General features: G+C 34.8%; 2 protein-coding genes and 2 long non-coding RNA genes across 6 annotated transcripts; 2 read left to right on the top strand and 2 right to left on the bottom strand.

The window, feature by feature from the left end:
- Window positions 1-8,580: 8,580 nt before the first annotated feature.
- On the bottom strand, window positions 8,581-13,121 carry LOC144363016 (uncharacterized). Its single transcript, XM_078013930.2, has 6 exons — window positions 12,869-13,121; window positions 12,083-12,554; window positions 10,876-11,152; window positions 10,617-10,767; window positions 10,269-10,404; window positions 8,581-9,416 (listed from the first exon to the last, which is right to left on the bottom strand). The coding sequence occupies exons 1-6, from the start codon at window positions 13,115-13,117 to the stop codon at window positions 9,265-9,267; spliced, it is 1,437 nt and encodes a 478-aa protein (XP_077870056.2). The 5' UTR covers window positions 13,118-13,121; the 3' UTR covers window positions 8,581-9,264.
- Window positions 13,122-22,162: 9,041 nt separating this feature from the next.
- Window positions 22,163-23,664, top strand: LOC146735512 (uncharacterized). 3 transcript variants are annotated; one of them, XR_014931096.1, is made up of 3 exons: window positions 22,163-22,377; window positions 22,901-23,086; window positions 23,546-23,664. It is a non-coding gene; the product is annotated as an uncharacterized LOC146735512 (long non-coding RNA). The 3 variants fall into 3 exon arrangements; XR_014931094.1 differs by having other exon boundaries at window positions 22,897-23,086; XR_014931095.1 differs by having other exon boundaries at window positions 22,163-23,086.
- Window positions 23,665-23,993: 329 nt separating this feature from the next.
- On the top strand, window positions 23,994-24,443 carry LOC146735511 (uncharacterized). The gene has a single exon (XM_085505886.1). The coding sequence runs from the start codon at window positions 23,994-23,996 to the stop codon at window positions 24,441-24,443; it is 450 nt and encodes a 149-aa protein (XP_085362012.1).
- A 370-nt stretch (window positions 24,444-24,813) lies between these two features.
- LOC146735510 (uncharacterized) lies at window positions 24,814-27,185 on the bottom strand. The gene is made up of 2 exons (XR_014931093.1): window positions 26,978-27,185; window positions 24,814-26,548 (listed from the first exon to the last, which is right to left on the bottom strand). It is a non-coding gene; the product is annotated as an uncharacterized LOC146735510 (long non-coding RNA).

Raw genomic sequence — 27,185 nt, 5'->3', positions numbered from 1 at the left:
TGAGAAATATCAAAGGTTTGGTGGAAACTATGATGACCGATGGTCTGTAATAGTTAAACATACAAACCAATCTCATTGATCAGCTATTGCGAAAACAATTATTGTGCATTTTTTCCAATAAAGAGGGCGTGGTTGTGATCTAATTTAGTTACATTAATGACAGACTGATTGTTAGTTCTTTCAGTGTGAACAAGGTTACTAAAGGTGTGAATCTGTCTAATCCCTCAAATATGCGTTTCGCGCTGTGTAAGCCATCTATCGCTTGAGATTTCAAGGCCCACCATTTTGTTTCTTTTTTGTGTCGGCCACTTGATGTCCCGCGAACTTTAAATTTTCAGCTCGTTTTCGATAGAATATCCACGTTTAGTGCACAGGCTCTACGAAGACCTATACGTAAATTTTGAATGAGTACCCTTTGTGACTTTGATAACATTCAGAATCGAGAATCGTCATTTATCGTTTTCACTGTTGTCATGAAAGTAAGTTTGGGTCCCAGAAGAAAAAGTTACAAAAATTCTAACCCCCCAAGTCATCATTTTAAAATAAATTATTTTATAAAAAATAATATCAAATAAATTTAAGTATACTTCTGTGTGTACTTATGACGGTTGTATGCGATTCGGAGGCTTATTATAGTAAATGTTATCGTGCTTTCGCGTCACTGTATCAGACACTTTGTTTAAAGTCTACACTTTTTTGTAGACGCCGTACAAATCGTTAAAAATGTATTCAACATTTTCCGCCAGTTTCATGAAATGTCTGTTTAATTGTTCTTATCTGTCTTTGTTTCATTTTTTTGGCAAATTTTTCATGTTGCAATTGAGTTTGTATTGAGTTTAAACTGAGTGAGAGGGTTTGTCAGGATTCACTGGGACAACTACACTTTAGCATCGACAAAGATAACAAAATAAAATGGCGTGCAGTTGTTGATTGCAAAAATGAGGTAATATTTACGTGATTTCCTGTCTACATTTTATGTTAATGATTAGCCTAGCTTTATCACAGATTAGTACGTCTTTTGTTTCAAATGTTTACTCGTGACATGCATCCAATGGAAAGAATATGGTTTGTGTCATAACCGTTTTTTAGTAACCGTGGTGTGAATATCTACCAGAGCGCATACTATATTGTGCATCAGTAATTGCAGAGAACATAGCAATTCTCTCGATACGGACATATTCATCTCTATAATATAATTTATTTTATTCAAATATGATGTCTATATATAGTTTGTCAGAAAACCCGTATTTAGATAATCCCTATTTGCTGCTGAACGCATGTGAGAATCAGAAAAGATAAATCGAGTAAATAATATTGACACCATGTGAACTGCTGTGTTACCGTGTATATAACATTTCAATTAATATTATGGAGTAAAGATAAGTGCATTGTCTCCTAGAAAAAATATATTCAAAATATTGCAGCAGTCGTGTATATAAATTTTACAAATAATTCCATGGCTCTTTTGCGGGTCGCTAACGATGTACTATGCAGTATTGATAATTCTAAGAATTCAGTTGCTCTCGTACTTTTGGATCTTTCAGCCGCTTTTGATACTGTGAATCACAGGATTCTCATCCATAGGTTGAGATCAAATTTTGGTTTAAATGGTCTCATCATCAAATGGTTTGAGTCGTATTTGAGTAACCGCATTCAAAAAGTGAAAATTGGAAATGTATTTTCTGATATGACGTCTATATTAGAAACCGGTGTTCCACAGGGCTCCGTCTTAGGGCCATTATTGTTCTCAATGTACATGCGTCCATTGGGCGAGTTATTGCGACGTCACGGCGTAAAATATCATTTTTACGCCGATGACACACAGATTTATTTATCGGTTTCTGAAGATGATCAAATTCGCGCACGGGTGATACTTCAGACATGTATTCAAGATGTTAGCGATTGGATGTCTTGTAATTTCCTACTTTTGAATGTGTCGAAAACTGAATTTGTGTGCATGTCGTCTCGGAGATTCTCACAAGACTCGTGTCCTTTGTCTAGTATCGCAATTGGTGAAGAATTGGTTAGTGCTTCGTCAAGTGCTAGAAACTTAGGTGTCTTGTTTGATTCGCAGCTATCTATGGAAACACACATTTCTACTATTTGTAGATCTGGATATTCCCATCTAAGAAATATTAATCGTATTCGTAAATCATTATCCCAACCTGATACTGAAAAGTTGGTACATGCTTTCATATCTTCTCGCTTAGACAGCTGTAATTCATTATTGTCTGGTCTCCCTGTAACTAAGATAAAACCTCTTATTCGTATACAAAATGCAGCAGCCCGCCTTGTCACTCGTGCTCGAAAATATGACCACATTACAGACATTTTTATTAAACTTCATTGGTTACCAGTTGTACAAAGAATCAATTTCAAATTACTTTTACTAGTGTATAAATCTTTGTATGGTTTTGCCCCAAATTATCTATGTGAATTAATCGAATTTTATGTACCGAGTCGTAGTTTAAGATCTGAATCGAAGTTTCTTATTAAAACTCGTCAGATGTGTAGTAAAAAGTCCAAGGTGTTATACAAAGACCGTGCTTTTGAAAATTTAGGTCCTAAACTGTTTAATGAATTACCTCTGTCTGTTCGTTCTAGTCTTTCAGTAGATATTTTTAAATCCAGACTGAAAACGCACTTATTTAAATGTGCTTTTAATATTTGGCTGATTGTTTATTGTATCAACGCCTTTGATCTTCATATGTTGGAATTGTTGCGCTTAATTAAATAAAGTTATTATTATTATTATTAATGTGATCAAAACGTTTTTAAAAAATCATTGTTGATGGTAAGCGGTATAATAAGCAGTACCATTTTTTATATACGAGGTTTCTGAAGACGTATGTAAGATCGATTAGTAAGTAACATATAAACATTGAATGTTTCCATAACAATATTCAACACTAAACATACGTTATATATCATAAATTGTATATAGTTTATAAGATAAAGTTATTGTTTACAAGCAATTGGGTTTACATGTTGTTACATACAAACATAATGAATGTTTCACTATTTCTGATCGAATTTTTGTGTTTCTCTTTTTGAGCAGTATACCAGCAGAGCATTCCAGAAAATGGGGAAATATCTGCAGACGTTGGCCATTTTATTTGTATTTCAGGAATCTTTTTGTGCTGAAATACTCATTTATGGATTCCATGGATTTAAAAGTCACACCCTAAATATAGCATACATGACTTTTTTGTACTAACATTCTCGACAGACTTATTTAACAAAGTGTATACTGATTTGGATATACACACTTTAAAACCAGTAGTTATAAATTATGTTAAAGAAGCATTTTTCCTCGATTACTACGACAATAATATGGATCATGATGAAGGTTTAAGGAAATTAATTGAATCTGATGCAGCGCACTGTGACGCAGTGCCCCACCACAAAGAATACATTCGAGATTCTCCGAAAACCTACAACTTGGCAGTAACATACTCTATTTGTTACTGTTGCCCAATGTTATTAAAATACATGGTCATTCCTTATGTTGTTGTTATACATATTGCGTCAGAATACATAACCGATGTGGCTGCACCTGTATCTTACTATCCTGTTCAATGCACAACCATGATGCTTACAGATGAAAAGACGTTTTAAGCCAGATTTAAAAACATCTTAGCATCAAATAACTGTGATATAGCGTCTTTTGTCACACTGCAGCACAAACACAACATTAGGAAGATATCCTTTTGAACAGGCAATGCTGCATCATTACGTGACAGATTTTGCTATTGGTTATGTTCATCCCTCGGTTCCTAATGTCATTTCAATTGGGCTGATGACTGCTAAACCAGCTAACGATTTGCCTATGGTGAGTATGTATATATGCTTATACTGGTGAATCATGCTAAGTGTTAGCTGGTGTTAGTAAAATCTAACTGGATTATTATGTTAGAGATATTAAATAACTCAACCTGAGAACAATAAACATATAACTATTGAGTAATTTTGAGTTTTATATCTATTTGCATACTGCTCAAAAATGTCAGTTGGTTATAAAATATGTAAATCAATTAATTTGCATTTAATTTGCATTTAATTTGCATTACACGTATGAATATCCCTGCAAAAATGTTCAATCATATGTGTGAAACAAATTAAGGTAGCGAGACTATTATTTGTGTTGAAAATTACGATTTTCACATTTATTTATTAATTGATGAAATGCACTATAAACTTTCATATGATAAAGTCAACATAACATAGAATGTCATGTAAGTTGGTTAAAATGTAGATTTTCTGAAGGGAAGCAAGGCAGCCTCAGTAGTGTTTTCCAAAATCAACAACACAGGTTTAATCTGTGTGCCTATAATTTAGATAAACTCAAGACAAAGCAATGTTAGGATGCGTTATCAGTAGCTATCTGACACACAATGAGTGTTTCCAAACATTTGAGTGGTTTGTCTCCGCCCCTGTTTGTTTCACAGATTAGTCATTTGCATATGAATGTGTCAGACACAAGGTCACACAGCCACTGAAAAAAATCATTGATTTTGGTGTTTTCATATGCCGAATTTATCCAATTATAGCTATCCCATTCCTTTATTTTGTTGGTTTCCAATAGCCTTACACATTTGGATGTCCCTACACATGGTAAAACAAACCTTGATGGGAAAACAAATTGATTGTGCCGATAAACAAGCTTGAAAATCTTTGCTGTTACTTCATGGACGTTTTCTAGGAGTTTATGTTTTTTCAAAATACAAGGTCTTTAACAAAAAATAACGTATACTTATTGTCGTCGGATTAACACCAAATTTTCACAGCTTTAAGGTGACAATGAGAGGAACTTGAATGTGTCCAGACAAACTATTTCATCGATTATTTACCAACGAGTTGTGGTTTGAGTTGGGGGCAATGCAGTAATTGAAATTCAGGACACTATTTTTTAAAATGCGTTGCTTGAATAAAACTAACCAGACACATTCAATTTACCAGACTATTGAACAACTAGGAAAAGTGAAAAAAATACTTCTTATCGCCAGCATAAATGCGTATTTTTTTTTTTTACAGAAAAAGTAATTTTTCACCTTTGATTGAGTAACGCGTCGTAGAATGCAGATACGGGCATGCAAAATACACTTGTGAAAAGCTTGAAGTCTGGCGATTCTAAAAATATATACTTTCCCGGGTCTATTTGTAGTCATTTAGTCACAATTAGAAGATGAAAACAAGTATGCAAATAATAGTCCCGCTACCTTAAATCAGTTTTAGATAAAATGTTCGTTATAACATTAAAATTGTTAAATGGTTCAATCAGAATGATGTTTGATGTGAGATATGTGTCAATCATAACGGTGAACTTGGGAAAGTGTGTAATTTATATTAGCTGTAAACAATTATGTGTTATTGAATAGAGACTATATGATATATTTAAAACTAGCTAACGATTTGGCTATTTGAATAAATGTAGCAACCCGTTAATTTATTCATTATGGTCAGGTGATAAAATAGTAGTTCATGCATATACCGTTTTTTATTTGAAACATTGCAAATTTCTGCTTACGCTTGCATAGATGTGTATGCATAAGGTGCTGTTGGTGCATCCTCGTAACCGAAATTCGAAAGAGGTTATGATATATTAAAAACAGGATTTCATGCAAACAAGAACCCGGAAACATTTGATTCCATATTAAGTTGAGTTACATGTATCAAATATATGTATTACAATCTGTAATTCCACCAGCTGACTCAAAAACGCTATTGTTTATAACTCATGGTGGGTTAAGCAGTTATCGTGAAGCTATGTATCATGAGATTCCAATGGTGTGTATACTACTAATGATGAACCAATTTGACACCGCCGCTAAAATCGTTGAATGATGAAAACTTGTACAAAGCCATGGTGGAAGTGTTATCAAATAAGAAGTGAGTAATTGGCAATAAATACTTCTTGTTTGCTTCATGTTGAATATGTTACCTCAACTAGTGTTTATTGGTATAGTATTTTAGAATGAGCAAATCAAAATGGGTTCATAACTTAATCTGTTCAGATACAGTAACAGAGCTAGAAAATTATCGGATATCGTCAAAGCTGTACCAATGAATGCTACAGAGACCGCGGCTTTCTGGATTGAACTCGTGATCAAATATGATGCCAGTCATTTGACGTTTCAGCGGAAGCAACTTTCTGTTATAGAGTGTTACTTTATTGGTGTTATTTCATTGATATTTGCCACCATTTGTGTAACTTTAACGTCATTCCATTGGTTAGTGATTCCGTCAATGCGCGGTATTAGGCGTAAGTCAACTGAAATGATAGTTTATAATTTAAATATTTTTTTTCACAAATTACAAGCCATAATAAAATTCGAGACATAAATAGGCGGAATGCAGATATATATGTGGGAGTCGGTGTAACATTTAAATGAAGGGGCTAAGAATCTGACGAGTTTTAGATTATTCTTAAATTTTTTTGTTTGATTTTTGTTTAATAAATAATTAAATAGAGCACATAAACAAGTGTAAATAAATTCACGGGAATCACAACATGTGTGTAAAAGCTGAAAACTAACGCAAAGATTGTACCTTGTAAACGCGTATTCAAGTAATCCTTTAGCGTTGTGGCTCATTTGCATAACATGTCTGGTTGCACGAACGGTGATTACTGTTTGCGATTGCAATTATGAATTAGATATTTTGGAGCCAGCACTCTATTAACAATCTAAGAAATGCGGTGGTCGTTTCGCTATAAGTGACAAAAATGTGTATGTGGCTGTGTATCATACACGCGTTCTACCCGACATCTAAATTAATAAATTGTTCAAAAAAATATTTTGTAAAATCACCGATATCTTGATTCAGCGTATCTAGAAAAAGGCAGGGATGATGGCAGGAGGCCAATATTTTTGCATTAACCAATCTGATTGCCGAGCTTAATATCACATAATAAAATAGTGATAATTATATTATACCAGTATATTGATGGTGTTAATCCATTGATTTGATTGGTCCAAACACAAAATTTGCATATGCAATCCATGGTATATTGGCTGATAATGCATGGCTAAACCAAGTGACCCTGGAACATGAATTGGCTACGGGTTTAATACGGAAATACATAAAACCGGTATTATTTGATTTTTAGGGAAATATAGTGATTGAATTTTGATTGTCGTTCGTCACACAAACCTAAACCACCGTCCCTCAACACTGTGAGGTGCCTAAACGAACGCCAGAACGCTGTGTTCTCCGTATTGTGACTTTGAGATGAATTGCGAACCTCCAACAAAGAAAACACGATCTTTAAGTACTAGATAAGATTGAAGGATCATTGAAGGACAAAAAAAATGCAAAAAAAACTACGAGTCACAGGCAAAAATGTATGCCACCAAATACAACCAGTGTCCAGTAGCGGTGTTCGACAAAATTGCAGTGAAATTGCACCCGGGTAATTGCTATCTGTTTCAAAAGACAGGAGACAACGCAGGATTCGACGACGATATATGGTATTGTAATTCTCCACTATGGGTAAATAAATTACAAGAGATGATGAAGGTAATTTCAAAAGCTGCAGATTTGTGCCGAGTGTACACCAACCACTGCATTAGAGCGACGGCGTGTAATGTCTTTCTTTCGGCCGGAGTTGAGACAAGGCATATCATGTACGTGTCACAAAAACGATGCGAGAATCCGATCTTACACCATCAAACTTACCCCAGAACAGCGACAAAACTTGTCAGTCATACTGTCACAAAACTTTGGTTAAACCAAAGGTATCCAGGTCAGATGTTGGAACTGAGGTCGTGTGTCGGTCGCCGTACATGATACACCGCGTCCCGCAGCGTCTCAAATTTTGGTCGAACCATGGAACTATAAAGGGGTTTATAGTTCCATGGTCGAACCAAGTAACGCTGAACGTCAAATATCCACAGTTGCAAGTACATGTAATATGACGAGTCACAAAACCGGTTTATTTCACAACTGTTCTTTCAATGGGCAATTACAGTCCAAATTGTACAAAAACCGGAATGAAAAATCCATTGATTCAATGATCCAAACTGTACACGACCCTGCATTTCAAATCGCGTCGACGCAGTCAGTAAAAGGTCATCTTTTGTTATGCTAATTAGTGGATACGTTTCTTTTTCATGCGAAATAAAAATTAGTTTGTATTCAATTTGAACTGTGTGGCGCATGTAATTTTTGTATACATTCAGCGTACAACTACATACTATTCTTATAAATATTCAAGTTCAAGGGCCATAGTCATGATCTTTTAGTAGTTAAAAAGTAAACTCTTTTTTTTACTAGTTTTATCGAATTGTCAATATACTGGTATAATATAATAGCAATAACTGCGGCTCGTGCATATATGTCGTGAATTGTGCAATATCTCGTGGTATACCCGCCTTCGGCAGGGGGTTATTGCTTAAATATATAACGCATGTTATATATGCCATCGTTAATGATATAATATTATAAGAGGTAATACTTCAATGCATTTGTTTCAAAAAATCAATGTGAAATCTGCTCATTCAATACACACAAACATTTCTAACTTTCACAAGAAGAACAGCATTGAATGACGTGCAGTAACAAAGCTATGAATACCAATAGTACGTCATCAATAACCTTTACTGATTTAAAAGGCCTAACTATAACTATAACCATCAAAACATAGCACAGCTGGCAATTATTTATGGCTTAATCATGTTAGCATATATACAATGTAAAAATGGTTGTTCGTGTAATTTTGTCAACAAAAAGAAAGTGTTATTGTTTAGCAAACTATACGGACAACCCAAACACACCATTGAGCATGTTTTCTGGTTGGTAACGAAATAACAGACCCAATACATAATATTACATACAGCAATGTAAGTGAAGTACTCGGCCATGTGCCAGAAACGCCAATTGCGTTAACTCTTTCAACAAAAAACTTAACTAAAGCTTAACAGTTATATGTCGTAATTCCCAATCTACATGCGTTTCAAATAGAGACACTAGCAATAATACAGTTTACATGGCCGACCACTAACATATGTGTGTTGTATTTTGGACAAGTATTATGACAAAAAAATCATATCTATCATAAACATATGTAATTCAAATTCGATAAGCTTCTATCACATGCAATTCAATATTGGTATGTTTTTCCCAGCTATCGTGATTTATTTAATTTGCGCCTGTTGTTTCGTTTTTCAGACGATAATCTATAATACGATAATCTGCTCGCCAGGCGTGTTATAAACGATTCTATGTCTTTCAGTAGTATCAATCAGCAGTCATGCTCTACCAGCTTTACTTTATAAGTTGTAGACGATGATTGAGTAGTTCTTGAGACAAATATGGTATTTCGTCGAGTCCTATAGTTTTCATAAGTCGCAAAGATCGGGTATATTCAACATAAAATGACCAATTGGAAGACCTTGAACTGATAAATAAGGGAACGCCTGAAACGTAACGAAAACCGTGTAATAATTAATAAAGTGCCAGTCTATTTCAATAGCATTGTATGTAGATGTGTAAATCACTTTACATACTATTTGCAACTTTATTCCCCTTTACAAAATGTATAGTATTTATTTAAGATATGACCACTCAATGTTATTTAGTAATGTCTTTTCAATTCTCTAAAGTTAGCCTAAAGTACGTGTTCGTAGCACACATTGTACTACAAAGTGGCTAGTTGTCACATCTACAGACACCTTTACAACATACACACTGTATGACAGTTAATAATACCAAAAACAGATAGCAATGCCTGGAAAAGAAACAACGTACTTGATGACAAACCGTTATTATACATTATTTGCATAGTCTGAGCAATGATTTGTCATTACATTGGCACGTGGGACAATATAGAATTATTCTATCATCCGCATAACATTCTCAAATTGCCGTTACTTTTAGAAAAGTTCAGAATACTACTCTTAGATCCAAACGCATATACGTTGAAGAACGTTAGCGTTTTATACAATATAAGGCAGGTTATTGGCTGATTTAGTATCAGATAAGGATTCACAACAGACAACGAACACCATCAAATGTCTTATAAATCCTTAGCTTTAACTCTATTGCGAAACTATTGCATCATATTTGGCAGTCCCGTAGGATATCATAATTTCGATTTAACGTTTTATGCATATATATCCTGGCTTCATTCGGTCAATAACATATGTCCACCAGAGCTTCGGGCGTTTGAGTTATCCACAAAATCAGTCAAAACCTCCTCGGGAAATATACTGATTATAACCAGGCACATCAGGTACTTAGTTTTTTTTTATAAACAAAATGACACTCACGTTCAGATATTTCTTGTTCCACGAGTGATAACACATAGTTGTCCTTCTTATAACTATTTATTTCTGCATTCAATTTAAAGATGCTTTCAATTGTATATATGTCCAAGGACGTCTCATGAAAACGACTGACGATGCTCTGAAACGAATAAAATAACGGCAATGACTTCGATAGGTCAGCAAGGACGAATAGAGTGATGCCAAACGTGGTATACAGCAATGAGCAATATCACTTATTTGCTAAGAAAGTAGAACATTTTGTAATAACAATTTTCAAGTGTTTAGAAATTTTTATACATTTGTGATTGATAATTGTGTTTATGTAGCATTTTTGTGAATGTATATACGCACTTGTTCATATTTCGGCTTCGCGATATAAAGACAGGTTATATTGTGAGATATCATTATATTGGTGACACCATCAACTATTTCCGGGACAGCGTGATTCACTAAACTTTCCAAAGTATCTCTTTGGTTTTTCGGGCAATCGAATATATAGCACCTGAAGAAAAAAAAGTCGTGTACGTTTTATGTGTGTTTAACAAACAGTTTTTTGTTAAACAGATACAACGCATCGGAATTATTTCATTAACGTTAATGTATAACAAACCTTTCTCCTGTTTTATTCCTCCAGTGCATGACAGCAAAATGCCCATTACAAATATTATTAATCGAGTTCTCTGCCATGTTTCGAATGTATCGTGCACGGATTAAGTATCTATCAACCAGCTCATTGACAGCAGACATTTTTTCCACATCCATTTCATAAGGAATAAGTCCGATGCATGGGCGGCTCTTGGGTATCATGTTGACATCCATGTGTTGTATACTGATTATTTTTCTTGACATCGAAATGTTCAGCAATTGGTTATAAACGGGTAACCTATCTGCATCAGTTTATAGTAAATAAGTCGACAGAGAAACAAGCCACATGACGTCATTGGATATATTATGTCAAACAAATGCGGCAAATCGTTGTTTGACATGTGCAATTTTGCCCTGAGCAGGTATAAATAGATATGCAGATTCGTAAAAGTATATTTATATGTATATTATTAAACAGCAACTTTATTTCATGCATATGCACACACTGTACAATTTCTACTACAATTCTTGACAATTTAACCAACATGAGTTTGTCCGTGACATTTTCTCGGCCCGGCTATAGTGAACTAAATCAGTATATCAAAAGAAATGAGACCTGTTCATGCTTTGAACGTATCATATTATTTTCGATTACGTGGCGCAATATTGATTCCATATTATTATATGTGCAACATAATCACCACAAACAATTAAAAGACAACGAGCGTATTAAGTAGCGGCCGAGAACTGTAACTAAAGTACAGTACACGTACTTTATAAAGCGTGCTCGGTATTGTTATGGAATAAGAATATATATATTTTGTCGAATTACTGAGTCAAAATATACGAGTGAATGTAAAATTTTCTCAGTTCGCACAAAGTTCCAAGATACAATTTGAATCAACCAAGACTGTTGAAATGCGAACCTCACAGTATTATTATTATTGTTGTTTTTTTGTTTTTTGTTGTTGTTTTTTTTTGCCAAAAACAATTATCGCGTTTCGGAATTGAGCGGAGTGAAACGATTTTTTGGCGTAGTCACCAATGACGCATACAAGCTGTGCAATTGTATAACTACAATAAAACATGTATGTATTATACTCGCTTTATTGCACACGGTAATATTGTGTCATACGTTCTTCTGCATAAATGAACAACTATACTCTCGCATACTGCATCTGTTAAATATAATATATATATATATATATTATACAATATGTTATTTTACTCACAATCGAGATTCTTTATCAAAGGGTACTTCTTCAGAACATCGGTGAATGTATTCCGGACTTTCATTGATATGAGTTTTTTTCTAAGACTGCCTTTACACATACATTCGACGCTTGCTGGTGAGATAACGGGGATAAGCTCGCGAAGACGATCCAAATCAAATGTTTCCTCAAATGTCCTTGAGGTGTTCACATACTCTAATGATTGTGTCCTGTGGTCCAAAGTTGGTATTGCAACAGTACCCATGTGATAGTATAGGGCAAATGCAACAGTCCATCGAATTTTTTTGTAGGCAGTGTTTGGACCGGGGCCAAACGCAAAATGTGGAATAACGTACGACACGTTATGGAATTCATTATTTGTGCATCGTTCCGTATATGTTGGCACTGTAATTTCTTTCCAATGTCTCTTTGTCAAATTCATTGATGAACTTATAGACCCATACGTGTGTTCATCATCAGCGTTCATATAGTGCTATTATAAATGAAGAAAAATAATTATAGTTTAGATTTTTCGAACCAATGATTGGGTTTTGAATCATGGTATATACTGGTGATGCTGTAAATTACACATGATCCAACAATCAATAGTTTGTGAAATATATAAATTACTGGCACTTATGAGAACATATAAACACGAAACACTAGATACTCTTAACTACGGCGAGTGCATTTGTAATCCAACGCGCTGCTCAAAAAATATCTTGAATAGTATTGTGGTGAACTGACTAATACACTTTACAACCGCTAAAACGGAGAACACACGCTTCATAGACAATACTGTGTTACCTTAGGCGATTCTGAATAGACATCAACAATCCTAGAGACAGTGTTCTCATCCATGATATTATTGTTATATTCAGATATGTTCGATCCTGTCAATCCTTCGTGGTAAGCCTGGTTTTCAGAAAGCCACATGGTGCCGTTAATGTGTGCAGCGTTACGTGGCATAATATTTAAACTTATCGATGTTAACCAGTTATACATAACAACAACGGTAGACGTTAAAAGCCCAGCATACAACACCTTTATTCTCATTGTACGCCTGTAAATATATAAAAATCTCATTCTTAACCTATATTATGCAGACTATCCACTTTATGTATCGATGATGTAAAATATCTAAATAAGCTTGGTTAAAACAGACCGATTACCCTATGATAACGAGTGTGCTTTGCCATTCATTTTCCAGCCTTACTTAATATGTGTATATTATCATATGGCGTATTGCAAAGGTTAAACGTATTAACAATGCATATTTGAAATTCGTACAAATGTTCAAATGAATCGATAGACATTGCATAATACAAAAATAGTCTCCAATATATTCGCTAGGAGCAAAATAGACGCCGTTAGTCGTGATTCAGCTCCTGAAATAATGTGGCAATTCTCTTCCGTCATCGCGTCCACTGAGATCCAGATACCATGGTTACAGTGAAGTTCAAAAATATTTGAGGTGAGTAATAGGAGATGAGTTCGGCTATCCAAATAGCTTCTCTGTGATAATATATAATCATTTGTTTGCTGTATATTGGCTAGATATTATTACTTATTTCACTTTGCCATGGGCGTATTGGAACATTTTGACGGATGGGGTGAGTATAATAACATGGTGGCTTTCTATGTGGAGTTTTCACTGGGAGAGTGCTAGCTTGCACAATATTTCCAAGCCATGATTGTATGCATACATACATACATACAGGCAAGTACTTGTAAATATAATTTTCACTCTGGTCCTATTATATAATGTAAAAATGGTCTCATTAAAATTAGCCCTGTATTTTTTTGCCCGAGTTTAATGAGATAACTATGTTTTTACGGTGATTATTTCTGGTCACTTTCTTTCAATGTCAATTCTGAGATGAGTGTGCTGTTCTGCATAATGTCTTAAATACGACGATGTACTCCTGACTGAACTTTGAAAATGTAACTGTTATGTGTTTTAAGACTATTTGTTTACACAAATCAGCTGTCAATGTGGAGATGTTTACCTACATGCAAGCTATTTTATTGTAGTTTATTGTAATACTTCTTCATTATATCTAGTGAGACACATAAACGGGTACAAGCAATGTTTTACTGTAATTTTAAATAAATACACATTATCACACAAACTCATGAAATCCGACGGCATGATTTATATCCAGTATACGTGTTATATGAATAAAACAGTGGAAATGTGAATAATATTCCTACTGTGCCATGGAGTTAATTACCATAACATTATCGCAGATTGACATGCAGCTCCCCTCTACCCAAATGAACCAATGCCAGTCGCTCTAACCGTACGCGATGGTTTGATCGGATTATTCAGTAATGAGCGTTGATTATTCCATGCACATGTGTATCGTGAGGGTTGATACAATCACGTGACTGTAGTTTAAATTGTGTTCACCCAGAATTATCGTACAAATACAGCGATGGGATATTAAAAATAACTTGAATAAAAATGACACGCATACCGTAATGCTATATAATATGGTTGCGGATTCGCGTATATAATTATATCTACAGACTCATTGATCCGCAGATAACTCACCAATACTAATGATAATCCTTTATTTAGACAGATAACGTAAATACCATTTTAATGAAGTAACAGTGACACCAAATCAATGTCAATGGTATGTCTAATATACATTCTATATGAAAGAAACTGTCAATATTAATTAATGATTATGTGTTAATCATCAACGTTAAACGTGCTTACGAGGACACGCAAAAATATTATACAACGTTCTATATGTTTAACTGTTTTGTTCATTACGCACACTTAGTTTATTTCATTCGAACAACAACGAGTGTTTAATGTAACTAGTGTAAAGACATATTGCATTTGTATAGTGTTTACGGTCGTTATTTTATGATAGAATTATAACATTTACCCTAGTGTTCGGGCAACGGTTCTGATTGAAATTGTTTATACATGAACTGTAACGATCGCGAATGATAATGTGTCGATAAATGCACACTCAAATACGTATTAATTTATTATTGAATCCACAGCTGTTACAAAACGTGGTAATACTGAATGCACGACTATGTTTATAACATGTTTTTTAATTACGAAAACACACGAATTCAATTCACAAGGTTAATATAATGTACGGTGTGTGTGGATATAAACTGCGACCGACGTGATAGTTTGGTATAGCTAACTCATCTGTTATGAGATATAAGTTTAAGTTCAAACACTTGTAACAAGGCTCGGTATAGGCATAGTTAGAAGGAGGCTTATTTCAAGCGTTGATTGTCGGCAGTACTATATAACTCCATGACTAGTATTATTATTTATTTAGCTCGCAATCAGCTATCAAATTAAAATCCTTATTTGACGCAGTATGAATATATATATATTATATAGTTACGTTACCTGACAGAAGGTGTGCTACTAGTACTGAAACATAAGCCATATACGGGTAACTTGTCGATGCAAAGAATAGCGTTGACGTAGAGGATCTAGGGAAATTGGATTTAATTTGAATATGTTAATCATCAATTAACCGATGGTGGACAATATGTTGCTAATCTGTTTGTGTCATCGCTTTTATAAACATTTGGCAAAACACCCACCAACAACAAATAGACACCGCCTACAAATGGAAATCTCTGACAACAGACGGAAGACAACACAGTGTTAACTGCAAGACAAGTCACGAAAAAGCATATTAAATTAATAAATATGTAATGTACGAGTGTTGTTTACGAAATATAGTTCGCTCATTTTAAAGTCTTCTTGTCAGGTCAATTTTTAAATGTCTGTAACCTAGAAGTAAAATTCACCGAGCGATCTAGACAGGACAGAGAGATAGACAACCTGACCGACCTTGTAAGAAACAGAGCGTGCATAATGCAATATATTATAAAGACAGCTCGTCGTGAAGTGTTGTGTTTTGTTTGCGCGCAATAATTACCAGTTCATGTATATGCTGCCCTGCTACGAGAATACATTGATACGTTTTAGAACAAATATAGCAAAGAATCTTCTAAATTGACAACTGTGGCATGTAGTTGTATTGTTTTTTTCGAGAGACATTTGAAACATGTTCACAATGGTACAAAGTTGACTACAGTATCACGTCAGCAGACACATTGAAAAGTTCGTTCACAACTCCCTACAGCTCCTATCGCTCCATCCTTATGAGCGAATATAAAAAAAAACACCCATGCATGGTCCTTTCGATACTACAGTAAAATAGGGCCGTATATTGATATACGACAACTTGTAAAATGCGGAAATAAGTTTTCAGTAATAATAAGTTTTAATTGCTATCACTACACAGTTAACACACTCAGCCACGATGTGTTCCAGTAGTACAACTGTTTATGCTCACTGATCGACAACTGTGTTTTTATTTTACATGATATATACTGGCATTCCGCGATCTACTAAGAATAAATAATGCCATGAAAACAAACATGGCTTGATCGATAACTAAACAACAGAAACTATCACACCAACTTGAGAACTGAACTGCAAAAGCTACTGTTTAGTATTCACTTCTATTTGCATACATTCCCTTAATCGCACATGTAAATTCAAACCACAGATCAATGTGCAGCTCGTTACCAAATAGCTTACTAAAGGTTTTAAGTTTTCTAAGTTTAAATTTGAATAAAAATGGTTTTCAATCAACTGTTCCATGAGATTTGACAAATACACGCGTGTCTGTGCGGTGCTCGCAGAAGGTGCTATATGCACGCAATATGTTTAATATTTTTTGTAAATTATTTTTATTTTCAAATTTTATATGCCGTTACTACCCCATGTGCGTTCCAAATTTAGCGGGAAAGGGCGGTGTATTTTACCTCCTGAAGCGGGTCCGCGCGGGAGGTAAATATGCCCCTTCAAAATGCTAATGTCTGCAATAGGCCCTCAGGAATAAACTCGCAGGGTTGCTGCGCCCACTGCAGGCCCCCTTGCAACAACCACTCACATACACCGCCCTGGGCCCGAATGACATCAACAGGTGTTGCATACACAACAACCATAAGTAGCTTGTTTGATTTGATCACACTGCACTTGAGGGCAAAATAAAAACGGCAAAGGATTCTCGCAATAGGGGTAGGATGTTCTCAATATGTATCTGTAGGGGGTGTTTTTTTATATCTGCTATAGGGGTACTACATTTACATTTCGTCCGCTAGAATGCACATGATGTAAGGTTTTAATATAGGGTCATCCCCCTGGGGTAAGACCAAACACGCGGTTTCTCCCAAATGGTCTCAACATTATTTAAAGTTAGGTAATATGTATGCATATGCACTTGGTTACCATTAACAGTCAATAGAAGTATTTCTAAAGACGTCTTATTCGTTTTCCTAATAACAATATTAGTTGTTAGTTGAATTAATGAACCCAGTTCTCACTTTTGAGCAATATGACACATCGACACAGACCTTGATTTACTTCGATCGGTTTTGAATAACAAAGTAATCATTGATAATCACGGTTCGTAATTTCCTAATAATAATATTGTTAGTGTTACATGTTGGTAATCTATTCAATTATGTAAATTTATTCCTATGACGTTTATAATTGGAATAACCTTTGAGCCTAACACAGTTGCCCCTTTTGTTTATTTCGTTTAGAATGTCCTTTGTGACCAATCTTGGTTGCTTAATTTAACACGCTTAGTAATTGGGGACCGTGTTTATCTAAAATGTCAATAAAAGTTGAATGCCAAATACTCAATATTCTGTTTGTATCGTTGATACCACCGAAAACTGGTTACGGAGCTGGCCATAATATCTTTATTGGACAATTTCGTGGACCGGTATTTACTAATTGAGTGTTGTTACATAACATTTAACATTTCACCGCCACTTTGCAATCTGCGAAGGAATTCAAAAATCATAAAATTAAAGTCGCCACGGTTTATTCATATCTCGGAAGTTGTAACAGGAGATTTAGGACCGTCAGAAGCAAAACATGTGAAGACAATGTACCACTAGTACCATATATTGTGACCACTATTAAACAAAACTACCTTAGTTTGAATGAGCAATGATTTGCACCTGACCTATAGTTTCATATAGTTAGCGTCACAAAGTTGAAAAAATCAATGTCAGTTTAACATGATAATTATATGGCTACATAAGGCAGATATATGTCCACTACTCTGTGTACAGTCCAAAGGGCACATCTCATGTATCAAGCCAGTCAACTTCCTTCATAATGAGGCCCCATTCGCCGAATTTTAACTATTGGCGTCATATCGACTAATGAGGGCGCCGATTCATGGAACAATTTACCACTTGAGCTACTAATAAATATTAAATTATTTCGGTTTGATCGATTGGTGTCATGTAATATTAGTCAAAAATCTGATTTTTGACCTCTGTATCCACGTACATCATATTTACAGCCGAATGCAAGTGGCGTCAACTTTAATTGTTGAGGGATGAGCGATGTATGACACATGAATGTGTCGTATAATGACGATGTTATATTAACCGAATAGATGCGCTATTGTTTCTCCAATTTCATCACCAAAATTACGCATCCAATCGGATCACTTTAAATAATTATTGGGGTATTTTTACTAACACGCATTTGTGATATGAAGTACAGTGTTGGTGAGCAAAGTGATAACTTGGGACATGAGTCAAAGTATAGAGCATAGCGTATTTTATCAACACGCTATTTAAATGCAAAGTAACGTACATTTCACTCAGCAACCTTTCCATTAATAAAAAAAACAGTATTTTGCAGTATAATAGTAAATTTATCAACCTATCGTAACAATCAATTTTGCTTCATGACTTAGTTTGCTAACATGTCAAGTAAACAATTGGTTCAATTTTTGTCAATCCTTTCAAATTGTCTTCTTTTACTGTTAAAAATGCAATCATTATAAATATCGATGAAGCACCCGAGCGTTGTTTTTATTTGGTTAAGGCCATCTGGTACAAGTCTCCTGATAAGCTGTGCTGGGTGACAACTCAATGAATTGTTTTAGCGATTTTACTTTCGGGGTAACATGCAAAGGACTGCGGGAAAGTTATATGGACACAGAAATTTTATTTATTACTGGTATTAAATTAAAGACCCCGGCGAACTCCACGGCAAAGCGACCTGCACAATAGTAATAACTCTTTTCGAATGTCTGTTGCAAATTTTCTCAATAAACCGAGTAAAATTGTATACCAGTTAGTTGGAAATATGTTGTCACTAGATTGAATCTATGTTGGGAATAAATAATATACAGGATACATGGAACTTGTTGCGTGCTTCTAGCACCTAATGCAAGCTCCACAGAAACACGCGAGATATTGGCCGAAACTCATTGAACAGTTAATTGAAAGCCATTTTTATTCAAATTTAAGCTTACCATTGTTGTTTATGATTGTGTAAAACCTTTAGTAAGCTATCCGGTAACGAGTTGTACATTGATCAAGGATTGGGTTTACCTGTGTGATTAAGGGGATGTATGCAAGTAGAAGTGAATACAAAGCGGGAGCTTTCGCAGTTCAGTTCTCAAGTTGGTGTGATAGTTTTTGTATTTCAGTTATCGATGTTTGTTTGTATGTCATTACTTATTCTCAGTAGATTGTGAAACGCCAGTCAGGATATATTATGTACAACAGATACACAGTTGTCGATCAGTGAGCATAAACAGTTGTACCACTGAAACACATCGTGACTGATTGTGTTAACTGCATAGTGATAACAATTAAAACTTATTGAAACTCGGGTATTTCTCGCACCAAGTCCACCGCGAGATATTTCGTTTTACGCAAAATGGAGGACGTGGATAACCGGACATGAGCCCCGGTACGAATTTCCCAATTTCATAAAAAATAATCGTATTCGAATCTCAGGCTAGCTAATTTGGCGTGGTGAGGAGCATACAGGCATGTATACCGCCTGGGGAAACGAACAACTGACTTGTCAAATAAAAATAAATAAAATACAAATGTAAAGTAAATAGATTTAATATTTAAACTAGTAATTCACTCAATATAGAAACGCCATAGCAACAACATGTCTAAGTACAACGGCAATTTCTGAAATTACAAAATGCGTGCTTTACAGAAATTTTACAGTGAAAACACAATAGCTTTACCGCTATCGTCAGTTCTCATAAAATGATACATAACACAATAATAAACTCATGTCAACAAAATCGCCAACCAGTTCACAACGTTCTGTACAGTCCTGTACAGTATATTCGCTGACCACGAGGCAAGCATAATCAGCGATGACGCAATGGCGTCGCCAGAGAACACGGTCACTCTCAGGAAATCACAACTACTCCTGATGAATCTAGGCTCCTCGATCTGATGTACGTCAAGTTCCTTGAGCCGTACGTTGCAAAAGATCACCCACCGCTCATCGATCAGTTCCTGAGTCGCATCAATTCGGTCATCGACGACACAGTCCAACGCTGTACGTCCACAAATTTGGTGCAACGCAAGTTCGACAGTCACTTTGGTTTCTTCGCAGTACGGGAATAACATAAACTCGTCCGTGGGCTGCAACACCCTGAACTCAGTTCTTTCCAAGCTTTTCGTACGCTGACTTGGTGCTTTCCAGTACACGTTCGTGTTCACGGTTCCAACACAATCCCGTTTTCGGCTGCTGTCATCTTTGTCTGTGTCCTGCACCTTCTTCTCTTGCGCGCCGAGTGGCGTGATATCCCGGGACGCACCAATCAGTGTAGCGCGTCTCGACAGGCGTCGATCATGAGACCAAAACTGTTTCATGACGTCACAAATACGGGTTACCATAATAAATAACACACGGGCCCGTAGTAACAAGAAATATAAAGAAAACTACATAGATTTAAAGAAACAGTGAAATTACCCTGGTTTCATTATTATTAGTGAAAACTTATTTCCGTATTTGACAAGTTGTCGTATACTAATATACGGCCCTATTTTACTGTAGCATAAAAAGGGCCACGCGTTCTACGTATAATAAATAGTAAAATGTTGTACGCAGATTTGATGTATAATCTCAACTCTGTATTACATGCATGGTTGATTTTTTTTCATATTTGCTCATAAGGATGGAGCATTAGAAGCATTAGAGAGTTGTGAACGAGATTTTCAATGTGTCCGCTGACGTGATACTGTGGTCAACTTTGTAGCATTGTGACCATGTGTCAAATGCCACTTGAAAAAGCAATACAACTAAAAAACAGTTGAACAAGCACATGCCACAAAATGCATTATTTTAAAAGATGCCAATTCATAAGATTCTGTTGCAATATTATTTGTTCTAACACGCAATATCAATATATTCTCGTAGCACGGCATCATACACATAAACTGGTAATTATTGCGTGCAAACAAAACACTACAGTTCTCGGCGAGCTGTCTCGACGAGCTGTCTATTGCATTATGCACGCTCTGTTTCTTACAAGGTCAGTCGGATTATCTGTCGCTCTGTCCTGTCTAGATCGCTAGATGAATTTCACTTGTAATTGTTACAGACATTTAAAAATTGATCTGACAAGCGGGCTTTTAAATGAGTGAAATATTTTTTGTAAACGACACTCGTACATATTTATTAATTTAATAAAAAGAGAATTTTATTTTGCCTTTTCGTGGCATGCCATGCAGTTAACACGGTGTTGTCTTGTGTATGTTGCCTTAGATTTCCATTTGTAGGCGATGTATCTTTGGGGTTGCTGGCTCTTTTGCCAAATGTTTATAAAAGCGATGACACAAACAGATTAGCAACATATTGTCCGGCATTGGTTAATTGATAATTAACATATTCAAATAAAATCCAATTTCCCTAGATCCTCTGTGTCAACGATATTTTTTGCATACTATATATATATATATATATATATATATATATATATATATATATATATATATTCATACTGCGTCAAAATGGAATTTGAATTTGATAATAGCTTGCGAGCTAAATATATAATAATACTAGTCATGGAGTTATATAATACCGCCGACAATCAACGCTTGAAATCAATCTGATTAAAATAAGATCCTAGTTTGGGCTTTTTTTTTTTTTTTTTTTTTTTGTTAAAATAATATCATTCATATTTTTTTCATATATTCTATTTTTTTTTTTTTAAATTTATTTGCTGGTAATTTTTTAAGTTTTGGTAATCGCGAAAGCCCACAAGGATCTGACCAACTACCTATACAAATCGCGTTCAAGTACCTCTCCGCTGACGGGATTAGTCAACCAATCACAGAGCGCCTTACGAAAACATGGTGATGCACTTTGCGCGTGCGCATGAAATGATCACAAAAAAATTAAAATGGCGGCGTTTACCGGCCAATCGAGCGAGAAACTCAAACAAATAATTGACCACGAGGTGAGTATTTGTTGAATATGACATGTTTCCTATTATGATTGAACTATGTCGGGTATTGGTGGCCGTTTAGTCAAGTAACAATATTTATATACGCGAAAATGCGTACTCGTGTGGATATAAATGAAAACACCAGTGTTATTCAAAGGCGCTCGGAACGTTTCTTGGACCATGGATGTAATTAAGTACATCCATGCTTGGATAATAAAAAAATGACCTAAAGTAGGATCGGCACAGTTAGTCAGTCGCCTACCACTCATGTTAGTCACATTAACAAGGATACAAGGAGGTTGTGTTTTAATATTGTCGCCTCTTGTCCCATTAATGAAAGACCAAGTCCCTCTATCCTCTATAGAGGGACTGTGACCAAATAAATGTTTTATTTTATAAATGGTAATTTACTTGCACAACAGTACTGTCACTGGAAATTGTTTAATTTGACTGGTTCATCTCATTTCGAAATCTATATTTCCTGTTATTATTTCAATATCTTGGTGATTGATTAATTGGTAATTCTTCCAGATAGACAGTTTGACTTTGTTGGGATTTAGTGCAAAAATGGCCAGAGATATCCAGATTGATAGAAAGTCGCCAACCTATATATATGGTACCCCAGGGGAACAAAGCACACCTTCATAGACATGCTACATCAACATCATAGTGATAAGATTGTATTATTGGTAGTTGATGAAGTTCATACTATTCCGAAGTGGTAAGTATATTGCTTGTATGCTTGCTTGTAAAATTGGTATGCATGTTATTTCCATAATTGACACTAGAGGCATTTTGAGTCGATCTGTAATTCTAAACCACCCACTGCATTATGGGAAAGAACTGCCATTGTATATATAATCTGGAAACTGACTATATTCTTGTGTAAATTTTATGAAATTTTTCAACAATATTAGGATTTGTATCACTATATTAATATACAATTTTTTCATCCTATGTCAGATTTTTTGAGAAACAAGTGGAAAAAAAAACATTATTACCATATACATGTACCACATTTTGGACTCTTGTAATCTCGATTTTTATTTTATTTTGAGTATCCTGATGATGGCCCAGTACCGATAATGATAAAACTATGACAAACATGACATAATCTTGAATTCAACATGAATCTCTTTAACATCTAAATTTATCATAATTTTTTTGATCAATTTAACAGGGGTGAAAAATCTGATGCAAGTAACAAAAGCAGGCGAAAGGCACAAGAAGGGGCATTCCGAACTGGGGAACTGAGATCGTTTTTTTTCCTGGTGTCGGAGTTTTGGCATTAACAGCAACAACATCAAAATGTCTGCAAAATCAGATTAAGGAAAGTTTAATTATGCAGACTGCAAAGTTGTAAATGTTTGCCCAAACAGAGATAACATCAGACTATCATCATTTTATTGAATGGTCGACAAGCTATGAGAAGATCTACATGAATCCCTTAGGACAATAGTATACTGTTCATCTACTGATGCAACAGGAACACTTTATCATTTTTTTAAGGACGAATACCCTCAATCACAGCGAGACGGATAATACAGTCCAGGAATCGCAGTTAAAAGAGTTTACTGAATTATCTACTTTTAATTTTGAGATTATTTTTATGTACAACAGCTCTTGGTATGGGCATTGACATGAAATCAACATACCATGTACTTCACTATGGGCCATCATTTGATCTCGAGAGCTATATACAAGAATCTGGCAGAGTTGGAAGAGATGGTAAATCATCTCATGCCGTGTTATTTTATCACGGTGGAATGTTACGCGACATTTGTCCAAAACTAAAAAGTTATGTCAAGAATGATACTCTCTGTAGGAGAGTTAAATTATTTGAAGATTTTACATCCAGTAAAGACTTAAGTGTTTTAAAAAACAAGGAATCGCATCACAACTGCTGTGATATATGTGAACGGAACTGTTCTTGTAGTAATTGCGACTCTCATGCTAACTGTGTAGAAAAATATATGGTCCATTACTGTGCCAATACAGAGAGTGATAAGTCATCAGATGACACGTGCAGTTTAGAATCGGATGCTGCATTGGCAGATTCATCAGTCTTCATATTCTAATGAAAGTTTGGAAGCAGACCAAACTGAATAAATCAATGTACATGTACATATCACTTTGTTGATCATGTATGCATTTAAGTGAAAAAAAAAACATCATTAATGTAAATAAATATTTTTTTATTACAAATTATACGATTCATTTTTAGCTCAAATGTGAGTTTAAGGTGTGTTCCAGAAAATTATCTTGTGAACAAATCAAAGGATTTGCACCAAATTTGATAGGGATGTATCTACATGGCATTACTGTTGGGGATAATTTACTAGTGTAAATTAGCTAGTTTGCAAATTATTTTTACATCATGAACACCTTCAATTTGTATTCTGAGCTTTTACAAGCTTGTCATTAAAACCCATACAAATCACACATATGGATGATAACAAAAATAACAAAGCTTTTTATTTCTATAGCGCTAAATGTGACATACAAAAAAGAATTACAATTACAAGCAGATATAACGGCTATAGAAAAGGGGCAACAAGAAGCATTGCCACCTGTATACATTGTGACTATAGGGGATGTGATGATTTTGGCATGGCAAGGTCCTGGTTTATTTAACAAACTCTTTACATAGAGGTGTTTAAATTTTGTTTGACTATTGCAATATTTAATATAATTTTTGATATTACTAGTATTCCAAAGTTTGACTCCATAACATGACATACACATTGACTTGAGAGTAGTTCTATATTTTATACAGAAATCTAAATGTTGTCTTGTACTATGGCTGTGTACTTTATGGGTATTTGTAAAGTACTTCAAGATGTTTTCTGGGATTTTTTTATGATAAACATTATACATTACAAGCATGGTTCTTAAGGCCAGACTTTTTTTATTCCTTGTTTCTCAAGTTTTTATAAGGCAATTTGAGGAGGGCGGAAAAGAAATAAAATTAATTCTTTTTTCCCATTAGATTTGTGTGATTCTCAAAGAATTGTAAGTGAGATCATTGATCGGAGCAAAGAAATGGAATAAAATTTTATTCCATGTATAACCTTGTTGCTCATTTACTCCCACGGAAATGCAGCTTGGATTTGTTATGCGGCGGGCGGCATAAAAATGAAGATAAAAATAATATATTTTTTAGCATTTTTTTGCGCTTACAAATCGGCGGGCGCGAGAAATTATGCTGAAATAAAATTTTATTTTTATTTCATTTTCGGCTCCTGTTCATTCGGCGGGTTCGCGAAACAAGGAATAATAAAAGTCTGGCCTAATTCAATTAGATCATATACATTTAATACATTTAGTTTATAAAATAATGGTTTTGTATGGCTAAAGTATACCTCTTTTGTAACAATTCTTATAGCATTTTTTGGAGTAAAAATAAACAATTTAAAGTAGTTTTATATGTATTTCCTCAACAATACACAAGATATGGCAATATAAGGGTTAAATACAGATTTTTAAGTACAGATGAATCTAACAGGTATTTTAATTTGTAAAGAATACCTAAGTTTTTAGCAACTTTAATCTGAATATTTTTCACATTTTCTTTCCACTGGAATTTACAGTCCAGTTCTACACATAAGAATTTAGTATGATACACTCTTTCAATATAAACATCATTGATTGGATGGACACTGTTTACATTTTTACAATAGAAAATCATGTAGTTAGTTTTAGAAATATTTAAAGATAATTTGTTAGCCATAAACCATAAGTGTAACTTCTTCATATTCTCTAGATAAAAATATGTTAGTATCATCTGCATATAGAATAACCTTTAACAATTATGATACATTACAGATATCATTTACATATAGTATAAATAAAGTTGGTCCAAGAATTGAACCTTGCGGAACACCATGAATTATACTCATTAGATCTGAGTTAATACCATCAATACAGATCTGCTGTAACCTGTTACTAAGATAGCTACTCATCCAACACCTCGAATGCCATATTTACATAATTTTTGGACTAGGATTTTGTGATCTATAGTGTCGAACGCCTTTTTTAGGTCGATGAAAATACCAACTGTATACATAGTAGAGTCCATGATGGTAATTGTATATCTTGTAACACATCACATAAGATATCTGGATTATCATGGAACTTTAAATCACAAACTGCACACAGGTTTGTTTGGGTTGCCATGATTAATCTGTGTGGACAAAATACAAAACCAATTATTTCCACAATTACTAGTAGTATAATGTGTTACTGGGACGTGAAGTTGACGATCTAACATATGCGGTTGGTTGCCGAAGTCTACTAGAAAATATTGTTTATAAATGATAAAAGACGCCCAAAATTGACGCTACTACGATTTAAGCCGACCCTGTATAACTAGTGTCATTTATAAGCATTATTTCCTGCTAGATTTCGGCAGAGACCTTTTGTTTTTTAAGTTCTAATGATTTCGGCAACCAACCACATACTAATATCGCCTATGATTGTTTCGTTACGGCACGGAAATCTTACAATCAAATCAATAATTCATAACGTTAATCATTTTCTAAACTAACTAGTAAATGGCAGCTTAAAACACAAGGCACGTGAATAGTTACTGAAATCGATAGCGATAACTTACGTATTTGCACTGTTCAATGTAACTTAGCATACGTCTTCCGAAAAAATACAGCAGAAAAACAAGTCCACCATTGTTCGTGTGTTTGTTTGTTGTGTCGCTTCTCCTGCTCTAGAAAGTGATTTGTAACACGAGTTCTGATTGGTTGCAGATACTACGAGACTTGAACGCGACTTGTATAGGTTGTTGGTCAGATCCTTGTGGGCTTTCG

This window comes from Saccoglossus kowalevskii, chromosome 12 (assembly GCF_978046115.1).
Source record: "Saccoglossus kowalevskii chromosome 12, keSacKowa6.1, whole genome shotgun sequence".
Classification (NCBI taxonomy): Eukaryota; Metazoa; Hemichordata; class Enteropneusta; family Harrimaniidae; genus Saccoglossus; species Saccoglossus kowalevskii.
Note: the sequence above shows the minus strand (reverse complement) of the source record. Positions and strands in the feature narration are given on the sequence as shown.

Coding starts and splice junctions, on each gene's coding strand:
- LOC144363016 (XM_078013930.2), bottom strand. CDS start 13,117: ATGAGAATAAAGGTGTTGTATGCTGGGCTTTTAACGTCTACCGTTGTT. Junction 12,555..12,868: donor TCTATTCAGAATCGCCTAAG/GTAACACAGTAT, acceptor CATTTATAATAG/CACTATATGAACGCTGATGA. Junction 11,153..12,082: donor TTTGATAAAGAATCTCGATT/GTGAGTAAAATA, acceptor AAACTGATGCAG/ATAGGTTACCCGTTTATAAC.
- LOC146735511 (XM_085505886.1), top strand. CDS start 23,994: ATGGGCATTGACATGAAATCAACATACCATGTACTTCACTATGGGCCA.